Raw genomic sequence first — 16,168 nt, forward strand, 5'->3', positions numbered from 1 at the left:
GATTTTGTAAACTACCTCGGCATTTACGACGTTATTAGAAGGATTCGATGAAGTTAGAAGGTTGTATTCTCTTACAGGTGGAGGGGCAATTTTTCTGTAGCATCATCACCTACCTTAAACCGAAGGGCTTAAAAGGTGGAAGGAAATGTCACATTTAATCACCAAATTGCTCAAAAAATCACTATCTTTCCATCAAAACCTTTTTCTCAAGTGGTGACACCTCTTCTGAAGTGATATTTGACCCCAAGCGAGATTGCAAATCACACTGGCAACCGAGTATTGAAGGTGAGATTGAGACGCCCACCAAAGAGGGTCTCAGCTTTTTGGTTTCGATCACAAAATCTTACTTGCTTCTCAAGTAAACATGGGATTTTTCTGGGGGGGCTCGTGGGTCCCTGCCAACACAGTTTCCTTGCAGTTTGGGTTATTCAGCTTCATGAGCTGACTTTGGAAACAAGGATGTGAGACATGCCAAATATTGAAGACCTGGGAATCATTCCCTTTTCTTTTCAGCAACCTATCATCATGTTTTGACAGATCGAGATGGAGAAGATTCTGCATACTTTCACATTAGACCCTGTCGTAAGGTAGCTCGTTCGACGTGCCCATCTTTCGAGAAGGGTTGGCGTTGTGCAGCGCACCGATATCTGTCTTGGACTTAGGACGTAAGGAGATGGGTTTTGAGAGGCCGTGAGCTCGGGCATAAGTTGTAAGAGGGGATCGATAGAGCCAAAGATAGGATGCCGCATGTTGAAAAGCCGACAGCATGCCCAATATGACAAGGTCAGGGTGACTGACTGGCCCTTTGTAATAAGCTTACTTTGAGCTCACCGAAACAACATTTCCGGTTCCCATAGCATCCAGCAACCAATCTCAAATTAATCAAACAGAGACTCCTACTTATCGAGTAACGATTGGCAAATAGAGGACAAAAATACACGCATGATCAGTGTCGCGCTATGTACAGAAAACCTAGCAAAGACAACTTCAGTAAGAGAATATCAAGTATACCTTACTCATCACACGAACAAGGATATACAAGTTTCAATCCGTGGAATGGACTCTAGCATTTTACAGAACGGAGCTCTTAGATGGAGCGGCCTACGGTTTTTCTTGAACCAACTCATATGACAACCAAAAAAGAACGTGAATATGTAAACTATAGTTACATATATAACTTTGACACATGACCGGAAACAAAAATATTAACACCACAAAGAATCATAAATTGCACAAGACCTATCATACACAGTTCTAGTGTCCTCGTTGTTAGCCTCCGACAGCGACTTCTTGAGGCATTATCTCAGAAGCAGAAACCAAGGTGGCGTCATCCTCAAGTGCTTGATTTGACTGAACCAAAGTGCCACCCATAGACCCCTGATCAACAAGGTTTGCGCATTGGTCTTGGCATTCTGCGGTTTCTTCAGTGCTGGCATTGCAGCTCTTGCCTTCTGTTTCTTTGGCAATGCTCTTTGGTCTCTCGTTCAGCCTAGATTTGGTCTTCTTAAGTGGCTTCTTTGTAGCAACATCCTCCTTATTCTGTTTCACCTGAGATCCCTTGAACGATTTGCTCTCTTGGTATAGACGTGGCATGGAACAAGATCCGCCACCTTCAGAAGAGTTACTTGTTGTAGTGACTGAGCTCTTCTTCCTCCCAAGTTTTGGAGATTTTGGCCTTGTGGTTGGTATCTAAGGAAATATTCCAATTTCAGAGGATGATATCCCATAAGGTTGGTGCTGAGAGATATATGACATCTCACAATTATATGCACACACTGAATAAATTAAATTATATGCAGCTGATCGAGTAAACACGTCTTAAACGAAAATGGAATTCGGAACTCCCATGCATTGTTACCAGCTGGTTAATCTTGAAGGAGTTGTGTAACATACTAAATGTCCAAGTCATGCAAAGAAAAATCAAATGTAACTGTGATATACGCTCCTTAACTGTCTATCCACACATGAAAGTATAATTACTGCTTTCTTTGTCCTGTTACAATATTTCCTTGAAAATAGAAGGAAAGATGACATACCTTTTTTAGTTCAACTTTTGGAGGAGGTTCTTTGTAGAAGCTTGGCATTGGAGCTGCTTTAAATGTCATGCTCTTCCTCAGTTGCTTGATCTCTGCCTCCTGGTTTTCCTGCATCAGACCGGGAAACAATATTCAAGGTAAGGGAACTTTGCATGGAAAAAAGAAATGACCAATAGAAATCAAAGTGCCAGTGCCGAGACCTTTGATTTCTCTTGCAAGCTGGTTTTTTCTGCTTCTTTCTCCTGAATCTTCTCTTCTAGTTTAGAAAAGAACTGGTGGGAAAGAGAGCAATTAAGTCCTGAATATTTAACAATGAACTAGAGAGCTAGATCCAAAGAGCGAAAATTTATGCTTAATTAAGTTGGCAAACCTCTTTCCTTTTCTCAGCACGCTCTGTCAATCTGGAGGCAAATCCGGAAATGCTGCCACTCTTGCGGCTACGAGGAGTAGCAGTTCTGACAAACATATTATATGGACCATGAAAAACTAGTTCTATGTGATATTGAAGACAGCGTTGCATGCTCATTAGCAGAAATAGCATGAATATCTAAGGGAAGAACAGTACGAGGTAGTGGAGTGGGTATCATCAATTTCACTGTCCTGGTTTGTTGATCTGTTGATTTTTCGGTCTTGATTGAGCGAGCTGCAACTACATGGAACAGAACATGTTTACTTAGCAGGACTCCAAATGGGCACTATTTTGGATGATTGATGCCAAACTTGTGTTCAATTGCATCAAATAAAATGTAAACAAGGCCTAGTTTTACAAAAGAATTTGCAAGAGCTGTTATGGAATCTCTGAAATGACTTACAGAGAAACCTCGGTTGGAGGAGCATTGGCTGCTCCCTCAGCAGAGCCAGGTTTCTGAGCCTAACACAATCACATTAGAGGGGAATTTAAGAAAAGCAGGAATGGTACAAAGGAAACAGGAAAGCCTTACAAAGCCTTACCAATAAGCGTCGATTGCCCAGGTTAGATGTTTTCGGGCTCACTCCATTGGCCATGAGCTGGTTGCGTTGACCTGTTGTGGCAACTGGACTGACAGATCCATTAGAACGGCCAGACATGTTTGCTTGGGAATGCTTGGCATCGGCTTTCATTGGGACTGCATCAATGCTCTTCTTTATGCCATTAGCACGGATTCCCTTTGCTGGGAATGACAAACTCTGGGACAGAACTGGCTTCCGGTTTTGAGCTGACGGAGCGGTCCCTTTCACATTCAATTTGTCCTTGGAGAGCTTCTTGTGCTTGGGTGCAGCAGCACCTGTGCTTGATGTATCCTGAAGAATAAAAGGAAATATGCTAATTGAATACCATTCCAAGTATGTACACAACACAAGAACAGAGTTTAGTTCATCTAATTTCTCTGTACCTGTTTAGAGAAGTCAATCTCACGGGTCACTTCCTCAGGCTTTGAAACCGGTACAGTTGCTTCCGCAGAAGATTTCTCTGTAATGGCTTTCCCGTCTTCAGGAGCTATCCCATCTTCAGAGTCCATTTATCAATTCCTGGATCATCAAAATAAGCATTTGAGAATTGCCAAAATCACTTCTAGTTGAATAACAACACGAGAACCTTAGGAATCAAGACCAAACAAATGCAAATGGGAGATCGAAAGTGAAGAAGAAGAAGAAGAAAAGAAAATTAGCAGAAAAATGATCCGTTAAACGAACGTGATGCTCCCAGGTCCAGGTGAGAAACTGCTTCTTAGACAAACCTAGATGCCTGCCTTCATCCCATAATAAAAAGTCAGCTAATTATTTTCTTCACCAACTTAATGAAAACTGGACCTTGATGTGTGACGTGATTCTGAATGTTTTATCTTTCAAAATTCTGCATGCCACGATTATACCATCCTAAGGATGCCAACAGAAGTACCCCATTTCTGATGCCAAAACAATCTACGCTCGACCGGCGAGTCAAGTCATATAAAGTTCCCAAATAAAATCACAATGAAAATGGTAAGAATGTGACATAGAAAACACCATAATCCTTAAACTATTGATAAGACAGTGATCATCCACCCAGGAATAAGTCATCTTTTTGGCATAAAGTATGAATGTGAAATATGATGCCCTATCAATCATCTGCATTGTCAACCAAACTGATCTAGTAAGAACTACACTCTTGCAAGAAAAAAGATGACGAAACTGCCCCTAGATCTTCTGCGAATGTAACACTACCAAACTCAGACAGAGTACTCTGAAAGTCATTCATAAATTACACCATCCCTTACTTCCCATCACCAACTGCAAATTTCAGACGCAGTAGAATTGCAAAATGAGGATCTCTCCTGTGGAGTATCAAGTCTACATTCTCTTTAGAACCTTTAGTCGAGTGTCACCATAAATGCTAGCCCATCTTAATTGCCACCAATGAGACAACATCTCAAATTGATCTAATCTAAAGTCACCATGGAGAAAAAGAACAAATGTGAGAAGAAAAACTGCCAGAAAATTTTCCCTTTTTCACTCATGACTCATGGATGAAGTAGAATACAACATTAGAAATTCATTAAAAATATGACATACACCTCAACATGCCAAAAAACAGGGCAAGCACCCCAAACTCCTTCAGCTTTCCACATTGCCGTCACTCAATATCACTTCTCATTTGAGATAGCAACTATCTACAGAACAAGAGAGATCATCTTAAAATTCTTGATACCACACATACAGGGGTCAACCAGAGAGCAGAATTGTCACCAATCTCTCAGAGTCAATGTCGCCAGAAGGCCAAAACCACCACAGGCTAAACAGATGAAGAGAATCAAAGCACCAACAGCTAGCGACAATCAACTGCAATCCCAAGAATTCACACACACGCACGCACGTGACACACACTCACCCACAAAAGGAATGATTTTCAAGACGGAATCAGCAGGAATTACAGGAAAAAGAAAAAGGGTAGTCCTGAATGTACACGCACCTCGTGATTTTGCTTCTGGGTCTTTCTGAAATGAACTCGAGATACTTATAGAATGGGGACACAAGGGGGGCAGAGAGGGTCCAAGGGGAACTCAGAAATGGAGTTGAAGAGGCGTGAAATTCCAAAGTCCAGTCATGGAAGAAGAAGAAGAAGAAGAAGGAGATTGATGGGTGGCGATGATGATAAGTCCGGATGCCTGCTGACTGCGGGTGCGAGGGTGATGGATAAGTTGAATTATGAGAAGGGAAGGCAAGGGAAGGGAAGGATGTTGTTGGTGGCACGAGAACACTCAGAAGAGAGAGAGAGAGAGAGAGAGAGAGATGGGGAGACAGAGCTAAAAGAGACGGACGAAGTTTTTCAATCGCTTCGATGGAGTGAAGCGGATGGATTCATGGAAGCGTCGGAATGACCGAAACGCCCGCCCCGCATCATCCTCGGCTGTTCCACAGTAAAAGGCGTTTCTTGTTTTCTGGATTTTTATTACTTGCATTGCATCCTTAGCGGTGTCAACCAAAAACAGTTCGACTTTGCCCACAATAAAAAAAAAACAAGAAAGTTCCACCGAATTGCCCAACATGCCATTCTCTTCTTGAGCAAAAGGGACATGCTATTCTCTTTGCATAAATGAGAATCTATTCATATGTCAATTCATCCTCATGCTCAGCAACAACCACCTGCATCATACATACATTGATCTCAAGATCTTGTGTGAATGACAAAATTCAATTACGAATTTCTTGTATTATTAATTTTTTTTTTTTATATTGAGAGAACTTCGTATAGCCGATAGCTGACGAGTAAACCCTAGAGTAACGCTAGCAAATGACTCATCACTCCGATATCACACTTAAAACATCAAGTGCCTCCATTGGGTTTCGAATCCCTCACCTTTAGGCAAGGATCAGCGAAGTTCTTATCCAGCGGAATCACTACGGCGGGTTGTATTTCTTGTATGACTTTCATCACTCTAAAAATGAAGAGAATGAACACATTTGTCATATGGATAATTTGTGATAAATTCAATGGCTAATATAATGAAAAAAAAATCCAAAACTAGTATATTTATAATAAAGTTATCATCCGTTTAATTTTATTGTCAAATTAATGAATTAGATGATATATGATAATTAATGAATGTACCAATTTAAGAGTTTTATTATTCGTTTGTCACAAGGGTATCGATTTGTGAATTTTGATGTATTAATCCAATTTAACAGAAATTAAAAAAATGTAAATTTATCAAAATTATAAAGTTTTTGATTAAATTTGTTATAAGTATACCGGTTGAATGGTTTTGCTGATACTACTGTTAAATTTAGTAAGACATGGAGGGTAGAATGGTTAACCGGGGACGACAGATACAGATATTAACCGAGGGGCAAAGAGGTAAAATCAGGGGGAGGAGCCAAAATGATTGAGGACAGAGAGGGGGGCAACTGTTGGAGAACGTGGGGGGTGCAAAAATGTTAAAAAAAAAATAGGAAAAACCTGCCAAGTCGGAGCCCCGAGAAAGTCCGAGTCCGAGTCCGAGAAAGTCCGAAGGGGAAGAAGGGACAGCTCCTCCTCCTCCGCGGCAGCAAAGCCAAAGCCAAAGCCAAAGCAGGTGGTGGTTCCCGTCCTCATCCTTCCCCCGCTGACGTGGCGCGACCGCGGGATGTGATTGGTCTCACGTTCGGCCAGCCCTCGGCATGTAACTGCCGCCACCAACCGCGCGTGAGCTGTCACAACGTGGCAGCTTGTGCCCCCCCGTGGGGCCCCCTCACCCCGTCCAGCTTGGTGCCAAAAAATTCATCAAAAAGAGGAAGAAAAAAATGAGGAGGAGAAATCCCTAGGACCCAATTTCACAAAACTCAACCTTAACCGAGCAACCGTTCATTAAAAAAAATAAAATGAGATGATGACATAAATAATTCATAAAATTTGATTTCATGTGTAATTTGATCCTTAAATATTAACTCAATATACAATGTGGTCTTTAAATTTTTAATTTGTTTAATTAATACAAACCCTGAATTTTATGAAAATGTTCAATATAATCATTTCATTAATTCAAAATTATGCACTATATATAGTTCAGAACTATATCAAACATGTATCTAAAGTTTATGGATTTCATTGAATAAATTAAATTACACATTAATTAAAGTTTTTGGACCATATTGAACGAATTAAAGTTTGGGAATTAAATTACACATTTACCCAAAATTCAGGGATTGTTTGTGTCATTATCCCAAAAATATCTTGATATTCATTTGGGTGAAAATTAGAATAAAATAAACGATTATTAAAAAAGGTACGGGAACATATTACTTTTTTTTTTTTTTTTTGGTTCGGAATGTGTCGAGAGACAAAAGTGATGAAGACGAGACCCCACGTCTTGTGCTGACCCTTGATTTGTTCGTGCCTTTGGGATTTTGCAGGTGGTGCGTTGCACTCAGTTGTCATGGCTGGATTGAAGTGTCCCCCATTTCGATTTCGAGAAGGTGATCAATGATGTCGATTTCCCCATTTCTATAATCAATCTCTTGGCACACACTCCGGGAAGCTTCTCTCTCTCTCTCTTCTTCTTCTTCTTCTTTTTTTCCCTTTGACGCTTCGGTACACGTGAATTCTCATTGGATGTCGTAAGTCCCGATCGAAAAAGAATGAAAAAGTTAAAAACGCGCCTCTCGAAAGTTCGATTTCAAAAATGCTCGTCTCTGTGTTTTTACTGCTTTTAGTGGTCTTCTCTTAACCATCGCTTTTTGGGTAGTCATTATTGAGTTTTTCAAGAATAAAATATTCACGTAACTCCTGAATTTGCGCTCACCATAAATTAGGCTCGATTAGGAAGTAGTTGCGGTCAAGACACTTAACTATAATGAGCTACAATGTGTGGTTTTTTTTCCATAGTAATGTTGGCTGGAAACACCACTGTACAAGGCCGACAGTAAGTAATTGGAAGTGGAGGTAAGGTTGGCTTGTGCTACAAGAGATTTGTCTTTTGGTTCCGAATATTTTCTTTGAACAACCTTCTTACGAAAAATAATTTTCATATAGTTGACTTGTGCTACAAGAGGAATCACTTAGAACTGACAAGAAGAGACTTAAGATCGATCAACAATGACCCAAGACCAGTGTGAGGCCACCGGGACTGTCGGATGAGATGTGGATAGGCCTATGTAAACTTAGGTTTGCTCGATCAAAAGACGTCAGTCCACGACCGATCATTGTTGGCCTAGGATCGACAGATAGGAACTTGAGGTTGTTGTGAGACGGGCTTGATGACTAGCAATTGGGACCCATCATCGATGACTAGGGATTGGCTTGTGCTGACCCAAGACCGATAATTGATGAATGGTACGGCCGGCTTGATAATTCATAAACTTAATGAAATCGACATCTCTTTGTGATGCGTCTCATCACATAAATTTGATAATTCAGCTTCTTGAATGCTCAATTTCGGACCTTCTTGATTAGAGAGAAAGAGACAAAGATAAAAGGTAACGTTCTTGAATGAAGTAGTGCTCATCCTTAATTAGTAAATGAAACCTAACCAAATCTTCAATGCTTGGACGAATAAGTAGGAATGGGATGTAGCTATCAGACAGCGGAACACTAGAGTTTCTCCAAGCAAAAGACATCTTCAATCATTGATGACTTGAATAATATATGTAAACAAAGTGGGTCATTGCAAACGCAATTCATGATTTTATCTTGACCACGGACTTCAGTTCGATCGATGTACATGTGCATATTTAAATGCTACTCTCCTTTGAACTGAACATTTAGAAATCCATCAAAATCACAAAATCGCTCCTCAAGGTCAATATGTGAAAGACTCGAATATAATCTAGTCACATGGTTTCTGTAATCGAATAGAGCTCCTATGATCATGCTATGTCAATGTTACTTCTTTGTGAGAGAGGGGAAAAGAAGATTAATGTACCACTTCGAGTTTGATTTCCTATCTTACTCGTAATGACCTGGTCCGACTAGGGTGGGGAGTAGTCGTCGGGGTCAAAAAAGGCCTTGGACAAGAAGCAGCTCTTGGGAAGCTTATAAGATGGTGAATAAGGTAGGAATGAATTAAAATAAGGAACAATTTAGGATATACTAAACATAAGGGAACAATTTAGGAATATATATATTAATTCACGGAAGTGCCTTTTGACGTAATGTCAAGCTTTACGTTGGAACTCCAAAATTAAAGAAGCTAATGTTAGAGCACCACTAGAATGAGTGGCCTCCTAGAAAATATTTGCCCAGACGTCAAAGGATAAATGGTGAGATTCGGTATAGGAAGGGTCAAAATGGACAATATCCCGAGTGAGTTAATCTAAGATTGTAATCCTACCCAACCCAAATTACAAAGTTTCCATCCAATATTCGTGTCCTAAGTGAAAGTCTCGTGTTGAGGAAGTAATCGAGCTCTGTGTTAGTTTCAATCGCGATAATTCCGCGATTCCTAAGATCTGCCAATGTCGGAGCAAGTATGCCCCGTCCCTACAAGGCCATGACCCACCATGTCGTCGCCACACCGAAGATCGCTATCGCGCATCAGAAAACGAGGCGCATTTTCCTCGGTGTGCTCATAGGATTCCACTAACCGAGTTGGACAGTGCACATGAAGCTGATTGCCATTGCCAAGTCATCCGAGAGGCTCATTCAAACCCCCTCCTCAGTTGGCATCTGCGTACTCCATGCCTGTTTCGCATGTGGCCGAAAGAGAGAAAATATAATTTTAAAAGGACTAGGAAATCAATTATCGTAACCGAAAGCAGAACAAAGGAATCGAACTTGTCCATAATTCAGGAGGTGGAGGTGCACCAGTCCCAGATTCCAGATGAGCGAAGGGAGGAAGCGCCGTTGACCCAAACGTAGACATACATTGAATTTTTCGCTAATGCCTCTCTGTACTAGATCACATTCTTGCCCACTTTGTCGTTTCGACCATGGCAATATTTTTCTAAGTACCGGGACCAAAAGACAAGACTGGTCAAGGTTCATTCGAATGTGCCATCGGACGCTTACCGTGTTGCACAAATAAGTCCTACCAAAGCTTCTTCGTACATCCCAGATCCCACGGGAATCATTGGTAAAGTAGAGTCTATAATTTGATCAGAAAATTGATTGTACCCTGGTTAAAGCAATGGTTTTCCAAGTGCGTTCTGTTGTTCTTACATTTTCTATACGTTGCTGGTAGAAAATTTGTTGAGGTCCATGTGGAAACTTCGACATAGGAACTGCGCTATGTACTATGAATTCACATGCAACGGCTGTAGCTTGGGTCCGGTTATACTCAAAATGGGCAGTGTCTCTCTTGTGTCTTCCAACCCCCCCTCTTTCTTCGCACGCTACATTCCACGATTTCGTGTGGTCTGCCAAAAAGGCCTCGTTTCGACTATGTATCAGGAGATCAACTAAGGAAAAATCAAGGCTTTTTTCTTCTATTTACCAGCACTTGCCACTTCTGTACAAGTATACCTTCTGTGAAAAATTAACTTAAAGCGGGAGATGGAATTGGGGTAGCCTCGCTCGTGTGTCGACGTGAAGTACCTGTTCACACCAAGGCCCACCGCGGACCAGGTGAATCACAACTGTTGATGGCAGCGGACACTGCTCCATCCACTGGATGGACACGGTTCATGGCGGGGGAGCTTCCCTGTGTTAACAGACGGGCAGTGCTTCTCTATAACCGATTCTGATACTCCTACTCTTTAGACCCTTTGTCCCAGGATCACCGTCTCCCTTTTGCATCATCGCCACGAACTCGTTGTAGTCGATGCGACCGTCCTGTGGCAAAGGATTGTAATATGATCAGATGCCTTCAACTGTAAACAAACATTTTGATTTAAGCACGCGTTCACTGCATGAACCGTGTTTCCAATTTTCTGAAAAGCAGAGTAGTCAGACAACTGCTGATTAGGCATCACCGCTTCTGCCCAATCCTTGTCAACCTTTTGTTTTAAGTCGCAAAATGGTATAACCATGCAGTTAGAAAGTGATACAAATTATGTAGTGTTTCATCATTGCAGGGTTCTGATTGAGTCTGAAAATCAGATAACAAAAGGCAGTAGGCGACACAAACTTCTTAAATAGTCATCACACGGTAAGAGATTCCACATCTTCCTAGAAAAACCAGTTTTCGGTATGCAAAATGTGTTAATTCATGAATAATAGGTGATTTACTTAAGTTCTTAACCTGGTCTACGTCTTGTAATTTTTAGTTTCAATTTCATGCCTGTGCACTGTTAGGAGAGACTAAGTAATATATATATAAAGAGGCTTACATTGTCCTGATCAACTTCTTGGATCATTTCCTCCAAGCGGACATCCTCTATGCCGAACTCCTCACAGGCTTGTTGAAGCTCATCTTGAGTGATATAGCCACTTCCATCTCTATCAAAATATGAGAATGCAGCAAATAGATGGTCTTCCTTCTCCACTTTGTTCAGATGCAAAGTCGCAGCAACAAATTCCCCATAGTCAATGGTGCCGCTATTGTCGACATCGGCCTGTGGGCGTGAAATCAATCAATCCCATGCATGGACACAGAAACAAAACGCCAGTACAAAGGCTAACATGATACTTACAGCCTTCATCAGATCTAGCATTTCGGACTCATTAAGGTTTGCGCCAAATTTTTTAAGTCCAGCTTTAAGTTCTTCAAAAGTAATAAGACCACTGTTGTCTGTGTCAATCATCTTGAACATTTCTTTCAACCCAGCAATTTCTTCTTCAGAAAGGCTCTCTGCTATAACCTGCACATACAAGTTTACAGTTAAAAAGGAAGTAACAAAGATGACCTACAACGTTAAAGTATCAGTTTTTTTCCACATTAAAGTTGATGAGATGTTTCTTTTTGTTAGTATGAATGGTGTAGATCTACCAAAAACTCTTTATATGGACCACATGAGTTTATAATGAGCATAAGGTCGACGCTTGTATGCTTCACCAGAATGCCAAAGCCGCATAAACTTACTCTAAGGGCCATCTTCTTAAATTTGTTCATGGCGGAGAACTGTTTCAAGCGACTCAGGACTGCAGAATCAAGAGGCTTGTCTGGAGCTACCCCATCAACTTGAATCCAAGGGTGACCTGCATAAATACAGAAGTGGGTTTAGACTTCCAATACTATTTCAGAATTTCATGTACTTCCAAGCAAAATGAAAGTTCCACTAGCTCCTCTTTAACTTCTCGATACTGGCACCAAGCCTCCATAAATTTGAATTAGTTTTCATCCCGACTTAATTCCAGGAGAACACACACTTCTTCAAGTTTTCTAAAAATTATTCAGACATTGTTAGCCATCCTATGAGCTAGTGAATTTTAATGGTCTTCCAAAAAAATTGCCAGCCTTGCAGTGTATTTCACAACTAACGCTCTTCCAGACTGTTTGTACGGTCTCTCTTGACCATATCGGAAACCTTGAACTAATATATTAGAAAGACCCATGTTTCAGGTAGTTCCAAGGTAGATTGCCAGCTCAATTCAACTCCCTGGCCATTTAAGAGCTTAAGGTAGCCTTGGATATACATCCTCTCAACTTCCAGTTCAAATTTCTCATCCTAAGAGGTTACAAATGGCCTATGCAACCCCACAATAGCTGCTATAAAAGAAGCAAAAAAAGAAAAAAGAAAAAAAAGAAAAGCTCTTTTATGACAGGAGAGAAGAGGCTTTTGTCTACGCTACAGGTATAAATCTAAAAGGGCTGAAAAATGGCCCCGGGTTATCTTGTTTGATCATTTTCTACTTCTCTTGTACGTTACAAAATGACCGTAGCATTCCTGAGTATGTAAACCGTGGATTCCGCACATTGGGTTATCGTACTTACAAAGGACTTGATGAGCAGTTATCCGCTTTTTAGGATTCCTGATAAGCATTCTTCTGACTAGATCTTTAGCACTTGCAGTTATCTTAGGCCAAGGATCTGATGAAAAGTCAAGATCGCCATGCAAAACCTCTTCAAATATCTCCTCCTCAGATTCTGGATCAAATTGGAAATAAAGAACAACCACCAAAAGGAATGCTCAGTATCGATCAGCTCTAGAAAGTCTATCCATAAAAATGCACAAGACAAACTCCTTACCACCCCAAAATGGAGGAACACCACTTAGGAGAATGTAGAGGATCACACCGGCGCTCCATACATCTGCCTCTGGACCGTAATTCTTCCGCAGAACTTCAGGTGCAACATAATACGGGCTTCCTACTACATCAGAAAAAGTCTCCCCTGCAATGTTGAGAAGAATTAATCACTGAGGGTTTATATATAATGTTTCAAGAGACTAGATAAGATACATTACTTTACTAGTGCTAACATAAGTTGTTGGGCAGGAAAATTAATTTCAAAGAGCCTATCAATTGCATTTATTCTTCCATGTAAGCACAAGTACATGGAGAAAATCAGAATCGAACTTCAAAGACTTTATGCATGACGATGAGATTATTCACCTGATGGCAAAGTTCAGATTCAGAAGATTCAAGGAACTAATTTTTTTCACCAAGGACTTGAAATCATAATATATTGCTGAAATTTCTGATTGCGATGACTTGAATGAGCTAGTGCAAAAAAACACCGAAGCTGTTTTGTTTGGTTGCAGTAAAAGGAAGTAAATCAGCTTATTAAATGGAATCATATATATAAGAAGGAGATGGAAAGTGATGTCAGAAGTCTGAACTCAAAATTATCAAAACACATCCCGAAAAGTCTATCAATTTTTATGCAGCATACCTGGCTTGAAGAAGATTGATAATCCGAAGTCTATCGTCTTGAGGGGCGAATCCTCCTGTTCATTAATGAACAAAAAATTCTCTGGCTTAAGATCTCGATGCATGACCCCGAGGGAATGGCAAGCTTCCACAACACCAACTATAGTCCTGGCAAGTTGAGCTGCTTTCCTTTCAGTGTAATGCCCCCTCTTTACAATCCTGTCAAAGAGCTCGCCTCCAGTGCACAATTCCATAACCATATGAACTGCCACGGAATCCTCATATGCCCCTTTGATGGATATCACATTAGAATGCCCTGCCAAGTGATGCATTATCTCTATTTCCCGTCTCACATCCTCGACATCGTCCTTTGTCAACAATTTCCTCTGCGCGATGGACTTGCAAGCGTACTCTTTACCAGTCGCCTTCTCCACGCAAAGGAATGTAGTGCCAAACTGACCGTGTCCAAGCTTCCGCCCCAACTTGTAGTACTCCTTCAAGTGACCGGTCTTTGTTCGTAACACCGAATCTGCCATGAGCCTTGTGCTCGAAGGCTTCTTCACATGGAGAGATTTCTTGGGTCTTGCTGGCACTGCTGGTTTGACATCCTCCTTTTGTCTCGAGGGCTGTGGCAATTTGATCTCCACAACGCGCGTCGCTTGTCCCATTGCTTTAGTATCTTCCTTTTGCTTCGTGACCTGCTCCATTTTCGGCTCCTCCTTAACTATCATGACGTGGATCGGGGGCTTATCCTGAACAGACAGAGGAGCTTCTCTGTCCGTACTGACGGATGTCGATCGATCGGAGATCCCTCTATGACCATCCATATTATCGCTCGACCGATACCAAAACACCGAATTCGAGATGGACTGAAAGAAACCATCTCTAGAAACTCTTGAACCGACGCAATTATTTCCCATCTATAACAAAAGCTGATAAGTATCAACGCCTAACTGCTATAATACTCCCGACTTTATGCTGTACGTTGTCTGCACACACCACCTCAGACCCATTCCCCTATCAGGCAGTCATTGAACCGGCACGCATATATAGCACTCCTGCAAGCGGATTTCACCGGCCAGACCAGAGAACTAAGCTTGACCGGAGCCAATGCGGTACCCAGTAAAGACCTCTACTTTGCAGCCGCAAGCAGCGATGCACGTACTACAGCTAGCTAACTCGGAAACGACACGGAAAATTCCAAAGTCTCTAGATCCCAGTTGTGACGAAAACGACGTGCTTTATACGAAGACGAGCTCGAACGAAGAAAAAAAGGCGGTCTAAATTCTTCAAATAAACAAGTAATATCCGCAACAACCAACTGCGACAGTTCTCTTTATGCAACCAGCGGATCAGCGAAATTCCAAGGACGTAACCTGGTCTATGCCGCCACCAGAAGGAATCCGCGAAAAATTCCACGGGGCTTCCGAAGGTTCGCGGAAACTCTGCCGAGCTACTTAGAATTGACGAATTCAGAGACGCTCGGGAGAGCGAGAGATTAAACAAGTGGATGGAGAGAGGGAGGGAGGGGCGAAGAAATGTTCAGACGGAAGGAGGGATTAAAGAAATGGTGGGAACGGAGAGGAGGAGGTGGACTCGGCCTCGACTTTATAGCTCGGTCGATGACGAGGGTGGTGATGGATCGTTGATGATGGAAGGCTAGGGTTTTGAGGAGGGGGGGAGGGGAGGGATTTTCCCGCGTGGGGCGTGGATTTTCCTGCTCGCTTTCCGTCGTCGCCATTCCACACGCGAGAGGTGGGAAAATTGAGGGAAATCCCAAGGAAAACGCGGAAAGAGGGAGAAAGGAGAGAGTGGGGATTTACAGGTTATTCCGTTGGAATGCTTCAAACTCGTAGGGAACGGGCGACAAGACGCGTTCCCTCATTATCCTGATCTCTCCTTTTTATTATCCATCGTTAATTAAATCGCGGTTTCGGGTGGGGTCCTCCCGGGGGCGTTGGACGGCTGAGATCTTGCCGCCCCCGTGATTTTGACGGTCTCCGCGTGTCTGTTCCCATTTTAGTGCCGCTTTGAGACCGGCAAATGCGGAGAAGGTGGCGCGCTTTGGGTTCGAGTGGTGGGGGCGGTGGATTTCTAGGCCGGCCCGTGCCGGCAGATTTCAAGCACCTTTAATTAGACGTTTTCCTTTTTTTTTTTTTTTTTTTTTTTTTTTTTTTTTTTGTCACGATTTCGAGAGATTGTTTATAACTCTATGGTTTCGTTTCGTGGGTAATACGCTCCTTATCATGCGTCTATTTTGCTAGCCATATTTCTTGTGTCTTAGCATGCGGGAAGGATTATTAAGAAATTCTACAGGTGGAGAGAAATTACTCGATGTAAAAGAACATATTAATCCTAATTGCTAAGTAATGTGGGATGTTTCACCACCCTCGCTCGCATGCAAATTGGATTGGATTATATTGGACTTTTCAAACGCTCTGTATATCCAACATAATATCCAAACACATACCTTATTTTTTTTCCTTTTTGTTCAGAATACACACATTAT

General features: G+C 41.7%; 2 protein-coding genes across 7 annotated transcripts; both read right to left on the bottom strand.

Moving 5' to 3' along the window:
• Window positions 1–986: 986 nt before the first annotated feature.
• LOC104446691 (protein WVD2-like 4) lies at window positions 987–5,404 on the bottom strand. Of its 6 annotated transcripts, XM_010060525.3 has the most exons (10): window positions 4,966–5,402; window positions 4,571–4,666; window positions 3,410–3,545; window positions 2,988–3,317; window positions 2,849–2,907; window positions 2,602–2,685; window positions 2,407–2,491; window positions 2,237–2,308; window positions 2,037–2,144; window positions 987–1,689 (listed from the first exon to the last, which is right to left on the bottom strand). In XM_010060525.3, exons 3-10 carry the CDS (start codon window positions 3,533–3,535, stop codon window positions 1,270–1,272), a joined length of 1,284 nt encoding a protein of 427 aa, XP_010058827.2. In that variant the 5' UTR covers window positions 3,536–3,545; window positions 4,571–4,666; window positions 4,966–5,402; the 3' UTR covers window positions 987–1,269. The 6 variants fall into 6 exon arrangements, with proteins under 6 accessions (XP_010058827.2, XP_010058844.2, XP_010058833.2 ...); XM_010060542.3 differs by lacking the exon at window positions 4,571–4,666 and having other exon boundaries at window positions 2,602–2,679; window positions 2,849–2,901; window positions 4,966–5,404; XM_010060531.3 differs by lacking the exon at window positions 4,571–4,666 and having other exon boundaries at window positions 2,849–2,901; window positions 4,966–5,403.
• Window positions 5,405–10,408: 5,004 nt separating this feature from the next.
• Window positions 10,409–15,522, bottom strand: LOC104446729 (calcium-dependent protein kinase 1). Its single transcript, XM_010060553.3, has 7 exons — window positions 13,682–15,522; window positions 13,037–13,180; window positions 12,782–12,934; window positions 11,930–12,045; window positions 11,541–11,708; window positions 11,238–11,462; window positions 10,409–10,740 (listed from the first exon to the last, which is right to left on the bottom strand). Exons 1-7 carry the CDS (start codon window positions 14,577–14,579, stop codon window positions 10,615–10,617), a joined length of 1,830 nt encoding a protein of 609 aa, XP_010058855.1. The 5' UTR covers window positions 14,580–15,522; the 3' UTR covers window positions 10,409–10,614.
• Window positions 15,523–16,168: the final 646 nt, after the last annotated feature.

The sequence above is a fragment of the Eucalyptus grandis genome, chromosome 1 (genome assembly GCF_016545825.1).
Source record: "Eucalyptus grandis isolate ANBG69807.140 chromosome 1, ASM1654582v1, whole genome shotgun sequence".
Taxonomy (NCBI): Eukaryota; Viridiplantae; Streptophyta; class Magnoliopsida; order Myrtales; family Myrtaceae; genus Eucalyptus; species Eucalyptus grandis.

What these genes read in the sequence shown, in the direction of transcription:
- LOC104446691 (XM_010060517.3), bottom strand. Translation starts at nt 3,535, where the DNA reads ATGGACTCTGAAGATGGGATAGCTCCTGAAGACGGGAAAGCCATTACA. An exon ending in TGGGCAATCGACGCTTATTG is followed by an intron (nt 2,908 to 2,987) that starts GTAAGGCTTTGT and finishes TGATTGTGTTAG; the next exon opens with GCTCAGAAACCTGGCTCTGC. An exon ending in GTGCTGAGAAAAGGAAAGAG is followed by an intron (nt 2,309 to 2,406) that starts GTTTGCCAACTT and finishes CTTTCCCACCAG; the next exon opens with TTCTTTTCTAAACTAGAAGA.
- LOC104446729 (XM_010060553.3), bottom strand. Translation starts at nt 14,579, where the DNA reads ATGGGAAATAATTGCGTCGGTTCAAGAGTTTCTAGAGATGGTTTCTTT. An exon ending in TGTTCCTCCATTTTGGGGTG is followed by an intron (nt 12,935 to 13,036) that starts GTAAGGAGTTTG and finishes AATTTGATCCAG; the next exon opens with AATCTGAGGAGGAGATATTT. An exon ending in AACTGCTCATCAAGTCCTTT is followed by an intron (nt 12,046 to 12,781) that starts GTAAGTACGATA and finishes GTATTTATGCAG; the next exon opens with GTCACCCTTGGATTCAAGTT.